Source organism: Lynx canadensis, chromosome D3 (genome assembly GCF_007474595.2).
Source record: "Lynx canadensis isolate LIC74 chromosome D3, mLynCan4.pri.v2, whole genome shotgun sequence".
NCBI lineage: Eukaryota > Metazoa > Chordata > Mammalia > Carnivora > Felidae > Lynx > Lynx canadensis.
The window spans coordinates 58,174,395-58,189,975 of NC_044314.2; the positions used below are offsets into that span (position 1 = coordinate 58,174,395).

The window sequence follows — 15,581 nt, forward strand, 5'->3', positions numbered from 1 at the left end:
GTTGGACACAGGCGCCCCTGAACTATATACAGTTTTATTGCCTAAGTAGGTTTCTGCATCTGCCACCACAGTGAAGACCTTAAAGGTCACAGCATCACAGGGATTACTCACATTGTCCTTTTGTGACGACTCTCCCATCCCTTCTCCCACCATCCCTCAGCCCTGGCAACCACTAATCTGCCCTCCCTTCAAAAACTGTTACCTTACACAATGTTACATACATGGACTCATCAGCATTATTAGATTCATCCAAGTTTTGGGTGCATCAGTAGTTATTTCCTTGTTATTGTTGAGTAGTATTCCATGCTGCGGATGTACCACAGTCTGTTTTATCACGTACCATTTGACTGCATCTGGGCTGTGTCCAGTTTTTGGTTACTATGAATAAAGCTTCTCATTTTGTATTGGTTTTTATGAGAATAAAAATTTTAATTTTCCCAAGAAGTGCAGTTACTGGGATGTTTTAAGACTTAGCATATGTACCTTGCATGAGCCACGGTTTCTTTGCTGATGCAGGTATGTGTAAATGGAGGTTTAAGTGATGTCATGCGACCTTTTTAATCAGAGGCTGACAACAGACAACTTTAAACAATCGTAGTAAGAACATCGATAGCTTCTTACCAGTTCTTTCTTTCTCCTTTAGCCTCAATTTCTCTGAAGTGGTTCTACCATCTCAAAAATGTCATTCGTTCTGAAAACTTAAGAGCATGTTGCCCTTCTTTTCTTGCCTCACCTTTCCCACAATCAAAAAGTTGCCAAAGACCTCTTGGTCTGACTACTATAGAGATTTTTGTATCATTGTCCTCTTAATTCATACCTCTGCCATCTGAATTTCAGTGGGTGTAACCTCTTAATGGTGTTATTTTTGATGCTTATTTATTTATTTTTGAGAGGGGGGAGGGAGGAGGACAGAGAGAGAGGGGAAAAGAATCCCAAGCAGGTTCTGTGCTGTCAGTGCAGAGCCTGATGCGGGGCCCGATCCCACGGACTGTGAGATCATCACCTGAGCCGAAATGGATGCTTAACTGACTGAGCCACCCAGGGGCCCAAGCATCTTTATATTATTAATATAGTGTCTTCTTTTGAATCTCTGCTCTGTGAGTAGAGCTTCTGTAACCCAGTCACAGCTTATCTTTATAGCTATAGGTCCCAGTGCTCCTCTTCATGGTTCTGGTCATGTCCAGCTCAGGGCCTTTGCACATACCCTGGAAGAAGCCTTACTGTCTTTCTTCACTCATATTCAGATCTTAGCTGAAGTGCTACCTCCTTATGGGAGGTCCTCTTGGTACATGTTACTCTAATACCCTGTACTTTTTTTTTTTTCACAGCACTTACAGTGGTTTTTTCATTTTAGATGTATAAAACCTAGGGCCCCACACGGTTCAGTGTAGTCATAGAATCCCCTCAAAGGAGTTGACCAGAAAATGTGCTATCTTAAAGCAATTTAAATCTTTAAAAAAATTTTTTTTTAATGTTTACTTCTGAGACAGAGAGCATGAACGGGGGAGGGTCAGAGAGAAGGGGAGACACAGAATCCGAAACAGGCTCCAGTCTCTGAGCTGTCAGCCCAGAGCCCGACGTGGGGCTTGAACTCACAGACCGCGAGATCATGACCTGAGCCGAAGTTGGACGCTTAACCAACTGAGCCACCCAGGCACCCCAAAGCAATTTAAATCTTAACATTGTCTCTGGTAAATAATTTTAAGCCTCTGTCTTCTAAACATTGGCTCTTAACTGTGGTATTACCTCCCTTATGAGGTGAATCCTTGATGTGGGATGCTGTCTGTCCCATCCCTTCTCAATAACCCCCCTGAAAACTGGGTTTGTGTCTTATTTATCTTTTTCATCTTAGAACCTGAAATGTTGACTGGCAGATATTAGGTGCTCCACTAATATTTGTTGGAAGCATGGGTGGATGGATAGATGGATGGATGGATGGAAGGAAGGAAGGAAGGAAGGAAGGAAGGAAAAGAAAGAAAAAGAAAGAAAGAAAGAAAGAAAGAAAGACAGACAGACAGACTATGTGTCTTATGTGTCAGCACACTTGGTAAAACTCTGACCAAATGTGTGAATAATATAAATCTTGCTTAATTTTCCAGGTGATTTTTGAAGTGATAACTTCTGGACATCAAGGCTACCTCGCTATTGATGAAGTGAAGGTGTTAGGACATCCATGTAGTAAGTTGCCTCAACTCTTGCACATTTGGGTTCAATGTTGGGGGCACTTTTATGCTCCAGATTAAGAGAAGACACTAAAACCTGAGGAGACGTGATGCGAAACGTGTTCCCCGACAAGTCTTTAGGCATTGCTTTGCCAGCCCAGAAGTCCAAAAACATCCATTTTGTGTGTCATTAATTGTATCTAAGCGCCTCTGAAATGACGATCAGGACTGGAGGCTAATGGGCCACTTTGGTCGACTCAGATATCCTTGCAAAGATTTTTAGATTTCCCTTTTAAATGGTAGCACAAGGTTAAACATTGAGAATCTGTGCATTTTGTTTCTATGTCTAGTGCATTACTTGTATACTTTTAAACAATATGGCTCCAAAAAGGCCTGGGACCCGTCAAATGCAAGAAATCTACCTAAACCATTTGGGGACCCCAGAAATAGTCTGGTCCTCATCTTTTAAAAATTAATACTTTAAAAAAGTCCCATGGGTGACAAACACACACTTTTCCTTTTACCGCTCAGTATGAACAGCTATTAACAGGCTGTCATATTTATGTCTGAGCTGTTGTCCTTAAATCAATAAAATATGGCACATAGCCAGTCCCGTTTCTCCCTTGTCTCTCCTTGGGGGGAGGGGGGTGTCACAGGGACGAGCTGCTGCCCCCTCCATCTCTAAGGTTCATATTCCACCAGCAGCAGAAACAGATGTAGCTGATTAAAGCAGAAAAGCTTTGCATAGAAAGGGAATTGGTGGCAAATAGAATCACGGGGAACATGGATCTAGGCTCCAGGAGTGGATAGAGATTCAAAGGGAGGCTCTGTAGCCAGAGCCATGCTGGCACCTATGTCTGAGGGGCCATCCATGGGGGTAAGGGTGCTGCAACCTGCTCTCTGACCGTTGCCACCTGCCTCAACATTTGTCACTGTCTCTATGCCTTTCTCCCCTCAGCCTTGGTCTCAAAACCCTGAGTGGGACTGTGAAAGTTGGCCAGCTAGATCATGTGCTCATTCCCTTGCTGGAAAATAAGGGTCATCTAGGAAAGCACACTGTGGCTTTTTCACCTTCTATCCTGGGGGTCAGGCCAAGACTCCTATGAAGAAACCTACAATGGAGACTTTTCCACCCCCAGATGAGTGGTTTCAGAGCTGAGGATCCAAAATGCTGAAAACCTCTGTGTGTGTGCATGCATGTGGGTATGCTTTTTCCCACAGTCAGTGTGTAGTTCATAAAAAGTAAGAAAGTAATGTTTTCCCTTTTGTAAATTCTAATGAATCATATCCAACCATATAAATTACTCTGTATTTTTTCCCCACTTAGCATTATGTTCTTTAGGTCAACCTGTGATATTCTATCAGATGAATATACTGCGCTCTGTTTTTCTGTTTTTCCATGAACATTTAGTTTCTTTGCTTCCGTTTTTTTTCTCCGACAAACATGGCTGCAGTGAAGATCCATGTATGTGCCTCTGGGTACAATGTGCAAGACCCTTGGTAGGATACATTCTTAGAAGCAGAATTCCTGGAATGTAGAATAGAAACACTTTTAGTTTTACTCGATGCTGCCAAATTGCTATGAAAAGTCTGCACCAGTTTATATTCCCACCAGCAGTGCATGGGAGTTTTATTTTCCCTCTGTCCTTGCCCAAAATTGATCTTGTCAGACTTTAAATCTTTTGGCTATGTGAGGGATGGCAGCCTGCTTTATTTTTAGGGTCTCCCCAGCATTAAAGAGAGACTGGCTGGTTCATACATTCCTGGATTTCTGCTGATGGTCCTTACCCAAACTCATGAGAAAATGGTTATATCTACAATGACATTAAAGATATAAACACTTGCAGGAGTGTCTCTGCTTTTATTGCGTGGATTGAAGAGATCATGAGATCATTCCCTGTAGTAGTTACAGAGAGCCCTTCATGGTTGTTATCTGATGAAGGTATCGGAACACAGTCATCTGATTTCATCCAGAGGGATTTGCTCTCTCTGAGATCTTTATCCTGGTGCTCAGAGCATGCCACAACACCAGAGTTCAAACACTGCAGTCACGTCGTTCCTTACTGAAGCAGACATTACTTTTGTGACACATTGCATTTGCCTTTCTTCTGTCAGCAAGATTGGTGAATTCAAGAAGAATTTCCCCACCCCCCCCCCTTTTTTTTTCTGATAAGGCAGGAAAACGAATGATGCTGTACCTGATTGGAACAGCAGGGAAAATTTAGGAAGTGGAATATAATTACCTGAGTTGGAACTTAGCCAGATCCATGGAGTAATAGCCTTGGGCTTAGAAAAATGCCATGGGATCTTCTAATGTGCACAATTGATCCTGTGTCAGATTCACCTCTTACCAGGAGGTTAAAGAAAATAGATACAGTAATGTTGCACACCTACTATGTGCTGAGCACTCCCTGTCACTCAGGGCAAACTTCACCCCAAGGCAGATGTTATTGCTGCCCTGTTGCAGGTGCAGTGGATGAGGCCAAGTTTGCAGGGGTCTGTCTTGTTCTGTATCTTGGGGTTTGTTCTATATCTGGCCATTGGCCAGCAAAAAGCTCCCATTCTGCAGAAAACGAATCACTCACTGTCTTCAGTAAGATAGAAAGTCTCAATGCTTGTCCTTCTATCAGAACCTTCTCCAAATGTGTTTCCCGCAGTTTTGTTCATTCCTTCCGAGCCCAGGTGCCTGTAGTCGTAGAAATGGTGTTTATGGTCTCGTCTTTGGAGAATACTGGTGCTAATACCTAACTGGCTTTGCAAACTGCTCTTAAGAGACACAGAATTGCAAAACGGGCTCTGTACCAAGGTGATGTATGGTACAACAGCATTTTGAACTGTAAGCTTTAAATGGTTTTGATGATGGCCCTTCTGTAGTTATTTTTTCCTGAATCTCTAGGTTTATGGGGAAAACATGCAAATAAAGATTTTAAAGAAGGCAATAGTTTGGTCTTAAAATGTAAAGCTTTGCAGATAATATTTTAAGGGCTTTCCTATCAAGATTTCTAAATAATAATCAATTTTTTGAAATCGTGGTGGTCATTAGATTTAAATCACAAAGGAACATAAATATTTCATATCCAAAATTATGCTTTCCAAAGAGATGCAAAACTGCTGAACTTTATTTATTTACTTCACTCTAAAGGCTCCTGTTTGGATTCATATAGGTTTATGAGTAGGCATTTCAACATTTTTTAAAAGTACTTGTTCTGTTAAGAGTATACAGTTGCTCATAAAATTGATTTTAATGTAGTGACAATAAAATGCAGGCTCAGCATGAAATGTGGATATGGCTGTGCAGAATCAGCAGCTCGATGGCTTAAGACCACTTCTAATGAACACAGATAATTTTTGTATTTGGTATTCACGCTAAAAATATATTTCGAATTTGGTTCAATAATCCTAGTAGGAGCACCTATCAGCTTCATAATGTTGTCTCCTGTTTTTAAGTAAGTTATAAACTCTGCATGCCTGGGTATTTCTGTTATTACCTTGTAGTGCCCGTATATATCTTTATGCCTTTACGAGCCATGCTGCGTTTTAACAGGTTTATTGAGATATATTTCACCTGTCCTACAATTCATCTGCTTAAAGTGTATGTTCAGTGTTTTTAGTAAATCCACAGAGTTGTGTAACCATCACCACAATCAATTTTAGGGTATTTTCGTCACCCAGAAAGAAACCCTGCACCCACTGTTAAGTCAGTCTCCATTTTCCTTGGCCTCTACCCCCAGCCCTAGGCAGTTACTAATCTACTTTCTGTCTCTATAGATTTGCTTGCTTTCCCATATTTCATTTAAGTGGAATCATACAATGCATGGTCTTTTTTGTCTGGCTTCTTTCACTTAGCACAACATTTCATGGTGCCTGTGTGTTACAGAACATTTCAGTACTTCTCCTTCTTAAAGCTGAGAAACTTTCCATTGTATGACATACCGTATGTTCTGTACCTATTCCCCAACGGAGGCACATTCGACTTTCTAATTTTGGGCTATTGGGAATAATACCGTGGCAAACATTTCTGTTACAGGCTTTTCAATTCTTTTGGCTATATATTTAAGACGAGGATTACTGGGTCATGTAATAACTCTATGGTTAGCATTGTGGATAACAGTGAAATTGTTTATCAAATTGGCTGCACCATTTTACAGTCCGAGGAGCAGTGAATTCTTGCCAATATCTGTTATTTGTGTTTTATTTTTCACCCTGGTGACTTTGGGGTGATAATTCTTTATGGTTTTGATTCTTTAATGGCTAATCTTGTTAAGCATCTTTTTGGGTGTTTATTGGCCACTTACATACCTTTTTAAAGAAATGACAACTTAGATTCTTTGCCATTTCTAATTGACTTATTTATCTTTTTTCTTATTTTATTGAGAAATAATGGAGATACATTACTATAAAAGTTTAAGGTATCAGCATGGTGGTTTGGTTTACTTATATCATCACATGATTACCATAATAAGTTTGGTTAACATCCATCATTTCATATAAATACAAAAAGAAGAAAGAAAAAAACCCCAATATTTCCTCCTTGTGATGAGAACTCTCAGGATCTACTCTTTTAACAACTTTGCTGTCTCACACAGTGTGTATTCCTGTTGTCCATTACATTCCAAGTACTTACCTATAACTGGAAGTCTGTGCCTTTTGAACACCTTGCTCCATTTCCCTCTGATCTCCTTTCCCATGAGTTTGTTTTCTTGTTTGTTTTGTTTTAGATTCCTCATGTAAGTGAAATCACATGGTATTTGTCTTTCTCTGTCTGACCTGTTTCACTTAGCATAATGCCCTTGGGGTCCATCTGTGTTGTTGCAAATGAGGAATTTCCTTGGTTTTTGTTGTTGTTGTTGTTGTTGTTGTTGTTGTTGTTGTTGTTTAATGGCTGAATAGCATTCTATTGTACATATATTCTACACCTTCAATTGATAAATACTCAAGTTGTTTCCATGTCATGGCTGTTGTAAAGAAAACTGCTCTGAACGTGGAGGTGCAGATACCTTTTCCATTAGTGTTTTCAGTACCTTTGGATAAACTGGTAGAAGTGAGATTCTGGATCATGTGAGAGTTCTATTTTTAATTTTTTGAGGATCTTCCATACTGTTTTCCACAGTGGCTGCTCCAGTTCACAGTCCCATCAGCAGTGCACAAGGGTTTCCTTTTCCCCAGATCCTCCCCAGTATTTGTTATCTTTTACCTTTTTGATGATGGTCATTCTAACAGGTGTGAGGTGATACCTCATTATGGTTTTAATTTGCATTTCCCCAATGGCTAATGATGATGAGCATCTTTTCATGTACCTGTTGACCTTCAATGTGTCTTTTTTGGAGAAATGTCTATTCAGGTCCTTAGCCCATTTTTTAATTAGGTGGGTTTTTTTTGTTTTTTGTTTTTGTTTGTTTTTTGTTTTTTGTTTTTTTTTTTTTTGCTCTTAAGTTATATGAATTTTTTATATATTTAGGATATTAAACCCTTGTCAGGTGGTTTACACACATATTTCCCATTCTACAAGTTTCTCATTTCACTTTGTTGATAGTTTATTTTGCTGTGCGGAAGATTTTAGTTTGATATAGACCCACTTGTTAACTTTTTATTCTTTTACCTGTACTTCGGGAGTCATATTTGAGAAATTATTACCAAGACCCGTGCTGAGGAGCTGTATTCCTTTGTTTCCTTCCAGGAGTTTCATGGTTTCATCTCACATTTCAGTCTTTAACCCATTTCAAGTTAATTTTTGTGAGTGGTGTAAGATATGGGTCCAATTTCATTCTTTTGCATATGAATATCCACTTATCCCAGCTCCATTTGTTGAAAAGACTGTCTTTTCTTCATTGAGTTGAAAAGACTGTCTTTTTTTCCATTGAGTATGCTTGACTTCCTTTGTAAAAATTAGTTGACTGTGTATTATGGGGTATTTTTCTGAGCTCTTGATTCTGTTCCATTGGTCTGTTTGTCCATTTCTATGCCAGTATCATGCTGTTTTGATGACTATGGTTCATAGTTTAGCTTGAAATCAGGAAACGTGGTGCCTCTTGCTTTGTTCTTCTTTCTCAGGATTTCTTTGGATATTCAGGGTCCTTTGTGATTCCATAAACGTTTTAGGAGTGTTTTTTCTACTCCTGTAAAAGATGCCATTGGAATCTCAGTAGGGATTGCATTGAATCTATAGATGACTGTTGGTAGTATTGGCATTTTAAAAATATTAATTCTTTCAATCCATGTACATGAAATTTCCATTTATTTGTGTCTTTTTTTTAATGTTTATTTATTTTTGAGAGAGACAGAGACAGAATGAGAATGGGTTAGGGGCAGAGACAGAGGGAGACACAGAATCTGAAGCAGGCTCCAGGCTCTGAGCTGTCAGCACAGAGCTCGACGCGGGGCTCGTACTCATGAGCTGTGAGATCATGACCTGAGCCGAAGTCAGACTGAGCCACCCAGGCACCTCTCTTTGTGTCTTTTAAGTTTTTTTTTAATCAATGTTTTGTTTTCAGCACATAGATCTTTTACCTCCCTAGCTAAATTTATTCCCAAGTATTGATGCTGTCATAAATGAGATTGATCGCTTTATTTATTTTTTAGAAATTTGCTGTCAGTACATGGAAGTTCTCCTCATCTTTATATGTTTATTTTGTAATCTGGGACTTTACAGAATTCTTTGATTAGATATAATAGTTTTCTGGTTGAGTCTTTAGATTTTTTTCTATATAAAATTATGTTACCTGCAAATAGAGGTAATTTTGTTTCTTTCTTTCCAATTCTGATAACTTCTATTTATTTTTCTTGTCTGACTGCCCTAGCTAGGACTTCTAGAACTATGTTGAATAGGAGTGGCAAAAGTGGCAACCTTGTCTTGTTCTGATTTTAGAGGAAAAGCTTTCAACATTTTACTATTCAGTGTGGTAGTATGTGTGGATTTGTCATTTGTGACTTTTACTGTGCTATGTTCCTTCTGTGTATAATTTGTTCATAGTTTTTATCATGGATGGATACTGGATTTTGTGCAGTGCTTTATCTGCATCTCTTGAGATGGTTATATGATTCTTTCTTTTCATTCTATTAATGTGATACATTAATGTGGTACAATCATTGATTTGCCTATGTTGAACCATCCTTGCATCCCAGGAATAAATTCTACTTGATCATGATGCATGATCCTTTTAATGTGCTGCTGAATTGGTTTGCTAGTATTTTATTGAGGATTTTTACATCTATATTCATCAGGAATATGGGCCTACTTTGTTTGGTTGTTTGTTTGTTTGTTAGTAGTGTTATTTTCTAGTTTCAGTATCAGAATAAGGCTGGACTAATAAAATGAGTTTGGGAGTATTTCTTCCTCTTCAATTTTGTGGAAGAGTTTGAGAAGGATTGATGCTAATTCTTCTTTAAATGTTTGGCAAAATTCACTGGTGAAGTCATTTGTCCCTGTTACTGGGTTGGGGGATTTTTTGATTACTGATTCATCTCCTTACTCATAATTGGTCTATTCAGATTTTCTATTTCTTCCTGACTTTCTCTTGATAAGCTGTCTAAGAATTTTTCAGTTTCTTAAAAGTTATTTGGTTTGTTGGCAGGTAGTTGCTCTTAGTAGCCTCCTAAGACCCTTTGAATTTCTACCATATCAGTTGTAAGGTCTCCTATTTCATTTATAATTTGTTGATTTGGGTCTTTCCCCGCCCCCCCCCTTGGTTAGTCTACCTAAGGGTTTGTCAATTTTATATTTTGAAAGAAGCTGCTCTTAGTTTAGCTAATCTTTTCTAATGTTTTCTGTCCTTTACTTCTACTCTAATCTTTGTTATTTCCGTTTTTCTCCTAACTTTGGGCTCAGTTTGTTCTTTTTTAGTTCTTTAAGATGTAGAGTTAGGTTGTATATTTAAGATCTTTATTGCGTCTTAATGTAGGTATTTATTGCTGTGAACTTTCCTCTTAGAATGACTTTTGCCGCATCCCACAAGTTCTGGTATTTTGTGTTTACCTTTTTTTTTTTTTTATTTTTTTTTCAACGTTTTTATTTATTTTGGGGACAGAGAGAGACAGAGCATGAACGGGGGAGGGGCAGAGAGAGAGGGAGACACAGAATCGGAAACAGGCTCCAGGCTCCGAGCCATCCGCCCAGAGCCTGACGCGGGGCTCGAACTCACGGACCGCGAGATCGTGACCTGGCTGAAGTCGGACGCTTAACCGACTGCGCCACCCAGGCGCCCCTTGTGTTTACCTTTTTGTCTAAAGAAACTTTTTTTTTCTTCTTTAATGTCTTCTTTGGTCCATTTGTTATTTAGGAGAGAGTTGTTTAATTTCCACGTGTTCATAAATTTTCCAGGTTTCCTCTTGTTATTGATCTCTAATTTCATGTTTTTGTGGTCAGAAAGATTTTTGGCACCATTTCAGTCTTCTTCAATTTGCTAAGACTTGTTTTGTGGCCAACTATATGGTCTCTCCTAGAAAGTATTCGTGTGTGCTTGGGAAGAATGTGCATTCTGCTGTTGTTGGCTAGAGTTTTTTACATGTGTTCGTTAGGTCCATTTGGTCTAGAGTGTCGTTCAAGTCTGCCATTGGGTGCTTCACCACTATGTATGTAAATTGTATCTTCTTGATGTGTTAGACCCCTTTGTCATTACATAATGACTTTCTTTGTCTCTTTTTACCATTTTTAGTTTAAAGTCTATTTTGTCTAAGTATAGCCACCTCTGCTGCATTTTTGTTTTGTTTTTGTTTTTGTTTTTGTGGTTGCCATTTCGTTGAAATGTCTTTTTCCATCCCCTCACTCTCAGCCTATGTGTGTCTTTAAGGCTAAGGTGCATCTCTTGGAGGCAGCACATTGTTGGTTCTTTCTTTCTTTCTCTCTTTCTTTCTTTCTTTCTTTCTTTCTTTCTTTCTTTCTTCGGACGTTCTATGTCTTTTGAGCCATTTACATATAAAGCAACTATGGATAGGAAAGGACTCACTATTTCCTTTTTGTTAATGTCTTTCTGGTTGTAGATCCATTGTTTTTTTTCTGATTTTGGTGTCTTGTGTGTGTGTGTGTGTTTTGATGTTTTTGGTTTCAGTATATTTTGACTTCTTTATCTTGTTCTTTCATGAAACTACTAACATTTTTTTCTATATAATTCCCATGAGGCTTACATAAAATATCTTAAACTTATAACACCCTATTTTATATTGATAACAACTTAACTTTAATGGAATTTTGAAACTTTACACTTTTACTTCTCCTCCCCCTCACATTTTAGGTTATTGTTGTTACAATTTATATATTTTTATATCGTGTAACTAATAAAAGATCATTCTATTTACAGTTATTTTTACTATGTTCATTTTTTCATAACTTTTAGAGTTGTAAGTGAATTATGTACTACTATTACCATATTGCAAAATCTAACAATGAGTATAAATTTACCATTATCAGTGAGATTTACTCTACCATTTATGTTTTTATGATGTTAATTAGCCTTTTTTTACTTCCATTCAAAGAACACCCTTTCGCATTTCTTTTTCTTTTCTTTTCTTTTCTTTTTTTATTATAGTATAGTTGACATACAATGGTCTGTTAGTTTCAGGTGTACAACATAGTGATTTGATAATTCTGTACATTATGTAGTGCTCACAGTAAGGCGTAGTTACCATCTGTAGCCATACAAAATTATTTAAAAATATTATTGATGATATTCCTAATGCTGTACTTTTCATTCCTATGACTTTATTTTTTCATTGCTATGATTTTATTTTATAACTGCAAGTTTGTACCTCTTAATCTATTTCACCCATTCCCCCACTCTCCTTTAGCAACCACCAGTTTGTTTTCTGTATTTATGAGCCTGTTTCTATTTTGTATGTTTATTTATTTGTTTTGGTTTTTTTTGACTCCATATAATATGTGAAATCATATGGAATTTGTCTTTTTTTTGTCTGACTTATTTCACTTAGCATAATACTCTATGTACCAATGTGTATTGTCACAGATGGCAATATTTCATTTTTTTATGGCTGAGTAATATTCTGTTCCATTATGGAATAGAACATTTTCTTTATCCATTCATCTACCTATAGACACTTATTTTGCTTCCATATCTTGGCTATTGTAAATAATGGTACAGTAAACATAAGGTGCCTCTACCTTTACAGATTTATGTTTTTGTTTTCTTTAGGTCAATACCCAACGGTGACATTACTGGATTTTATGGTATTTCTCTTTTAATTTTTGAGGAAACTCCATACTTCTTCCCATAATGTCTCCACCAATTAACATTCCCAACAATAATGCACAAGGGTTGCCTTTCCTCCACATCTTTGCCAACCCTTGTTATTTTTTGTCTTATTGATACTAGCCATTCTGACTGATGTGAGATAGTATCTCACTGTGGTTTTGATTTGTGTTTCTGATGATGAGTTACGTTGAACATCTTTTCATGTGTTTGTTGGCCATCTGTATGTCTTCTATGAAAAATGCCTATTCAGGTCCTCTGCCTATTTTTCAATCAGATTATTAGTTTGTTTTGTTTTGTTTTGTTTTGTTTTGTTTTGTTTTGTTTTGGTGTTGAGTTGTATGACTTTCTTACATATTTTGAATACAACCCTTATTCGATATAACGTTTTCAAATATCTTCTTTCATTTAGTAGGTTAATTTTTAGTTCTGTTGGTGGTCTCCTTTGCTGTACAAAAGTTTTTTAGTTTGATGTGGTCCATTTGGTATTATTGTGAGGTAGTTCTGGTGATAACGAACTCTCCCAGCTTTTTGTTGTTCAGGGAAGTCTTTTATCCCTCCTTCATTTCTGAAGGACAGCTTCACCAGGCATAGAATTCTGGATTGGCGGTTATTTTCTTTCAATATTTTGAGTATATCAATCATGCTCTTTTGGCCTCAAAAGTTCATGTTGAGAAATCATCCACTAGTCTTATGGGGGTTTCCTTGTATGTGACTTCTGACTTTTCTCTTGTTGTTCTTAATGTTTTTAATTGTTTTTTAATTTTTACAGTAAGTTTTAATAGGTCTTGGTGTAGCCTATTTGAGTTCAACCTATTTGGTATCTCTTGGACTTCATGCATCTAAATGTTTTTTTCTTATCCCGGGTTTGGGAAGTTGACAGCCATTACTGCTTTAAATACACTTTCTGTCTCTTTCCCTTTTCTTTCCCTTCTAAAATTCCCATGATATGAATATTGTTTTTTTCATTGTGCCCTATAAGCCCTGTAGCTTTCTTCACTCTTTTTTCCCCCCTCTAATTGTGTAATTTCAATGTCCTATTCTATAGGTCACTTATTTCTAATGTATGGTAGAATCTACTTTATAAGGAAGCTCCTGTCCTCTGGTATAGGGAGGGTACCTATCACAGTGGAATTTTATGGCCTATTTCAGGGGCAAAGGGTGTGGGAAGATCAGAGTGATCACTTTACTACTGCCATTTTCATATACTTTTTCATCTTAAAATATCAATATGCCATTTCATGAACTTTGTCATCCATTAGATCATCATGTGGTTTTGTCTTTTATTTGGTTGGTAGGGTGCCTTATACTGATTGATTTTTGGATGTTATATCAACCTAGAATTCCTAGGATAAATCTCACTTGGTTATGGTGTATGGTCTTTTTTATATGTTGTCATATAACACATTAAGTGCAAAGTGATTTGCATATATGATACCTTGAATTCTAAATTCTAAAAATTACACAGAATCGTGCTCCATTATTTTTCTTCCAATTCAAAAACATAATAATATAATGGAAAAGATTGAAAACAAAAACCCACCTGCCATGTATTACATGAAGTGAACATAATGAACCTAGGACAGTGCTGCACATTCTAAGAGACCAATGAAAGTTAGCTGTTATTGTCGTTCCTGTTTTTAGGCACTGCATCCTGATTGGCCCACTAGAATACGTTAGCTGCAGATTAAATGCTAAAATCATTGATTTCTTACAATTTATCAATGTCTGTCTTAAAACTAAAAGAAGAAAAATGTTTGCAGAATGTACTGTTTTTCAGTGTGGGCAGTACCATTCTGTTCTTAGCACTAGCTTCCTTGTTTGAGGACAAGTACACAGAGAAAGGAGCTGACTACTTTGTCTGGCATTTTGGGAATGCCTCCAGTTCATTTCAACCTATGTCATTACATTAAAATGCAAATGAAAATAAAAAAGGGTTAGGACCCAGTCCTCTTTTGCCCCACTTCAGTTTGCACTTTGATCTCGCAAATTATCGTTCTTTGATTTTGTTGTTAACATTTTGGTGCAGACTTTGAAGGATCAATAATATGAAACATCTACAAAAAGAGTTGCATCTTGGTCAATAATTTCTGGCTTTGAGATCAAAGGCTGATTTGAGGTCAATTAATACATGAAAACCTCTGTTCTTTTAAAAACTGCTTTCTTAATAATAAGCAACAGAATATGGCAGAGATGAGAAAATAGGAGAGTTGTAGTAAAACTCCTGTTTGATATTCATGGAAGATATTTCGTTTCTAGAAATCCTGCAGATTTTAGAAGAAAGCTGGCATAGCATTTTGAAAGGGTATCCGGGAGACGAATGGGCCTATAAATTTGGAGAGAGAGAGAGAATTTTTCTTTTTGAATATGGGATACATTGAAAATTTCTACTCTAATGGTGCTATACCTGGTGTTACAATTAAGATAGTTTGGCAGGATTCAGAGCATACAGCTCAGCATGGGAGCAAAACTTCTCTGGCTGCAGAGACTTTTTTTCTTGGGATCTTTTCCAGTTTCCAGTGGTAGATTAGTTATTTTAAATAGTAATGAACATTTTTGAGGGTACCAGGCACACAGAATACCTTCCTGGCATCATCTTGTTTAATCTTTTCCCCAACCTTATGTAATAGGTACTTTTTAAAAATAAAATCCCTGTTTTTAAAATTATATATATATATATATATATATATATATATATATATATATGTATGTATATATATATGTGTGTGTGTGTGTGTGTGTGTGTGTGTGTGTGTGTGCCCATTAAGGCTTGGGTTGAGGAACTTTTGCTTCTGTTCAGAGGTAATAAGGGGCTAAAATAATGATGCTTGAATGCTTGAACACACATGGCATAAATCCAAATCTTAAGAAAGATTGGCCTTCCCAATCGAAAACAGTTCTAGAATTCCTATCACTGGACAGGGAGAATCCAGACATCTTAAAACTTTGGAAATATTATATAGGCCTTTAACATTTATTGAAAAAATTAAAAATGCCATTATTAGAAATTTTGACTTTCATGTTCTTGGAAGAACTGATCTGGAAAATAGAATTCCACAGTTCCTTTGTCTTGTGCACCCTGTTGGATGAGTTACTATCTTCCACATAGGTCAATTAATTATGTTTAATCTGAGAAGGATAAGTTTCTTATAAAAGTGTTTATGCTTAATGAGTTTGCATGTGTTCATCTGGTTTCCATTTGAGTTGTGGCTTTTATTAT

The 15,581-nt window shown here is 37.1% G+C and overlaps 1 protein-coding gene across 1 annotated transcript in view; it reads left to right on the plus strand.

The window, feature by feature from the left end:
• PTPRM (protein tyrosine phosphatase receptor type M) overlaps window positions 1–15,581 on the plus strand; it is a 794,802-nt gene that overhangs the window by 326,661 nt on the left and 452,560 nt on the right. The window contains 1 exon segment of the mRNA XM_032595357.1: window positions 2,100–2,178. Coding sequence (XP_032451248.1) covers window positions 2,100–2,178 — 79 coding nt within the window.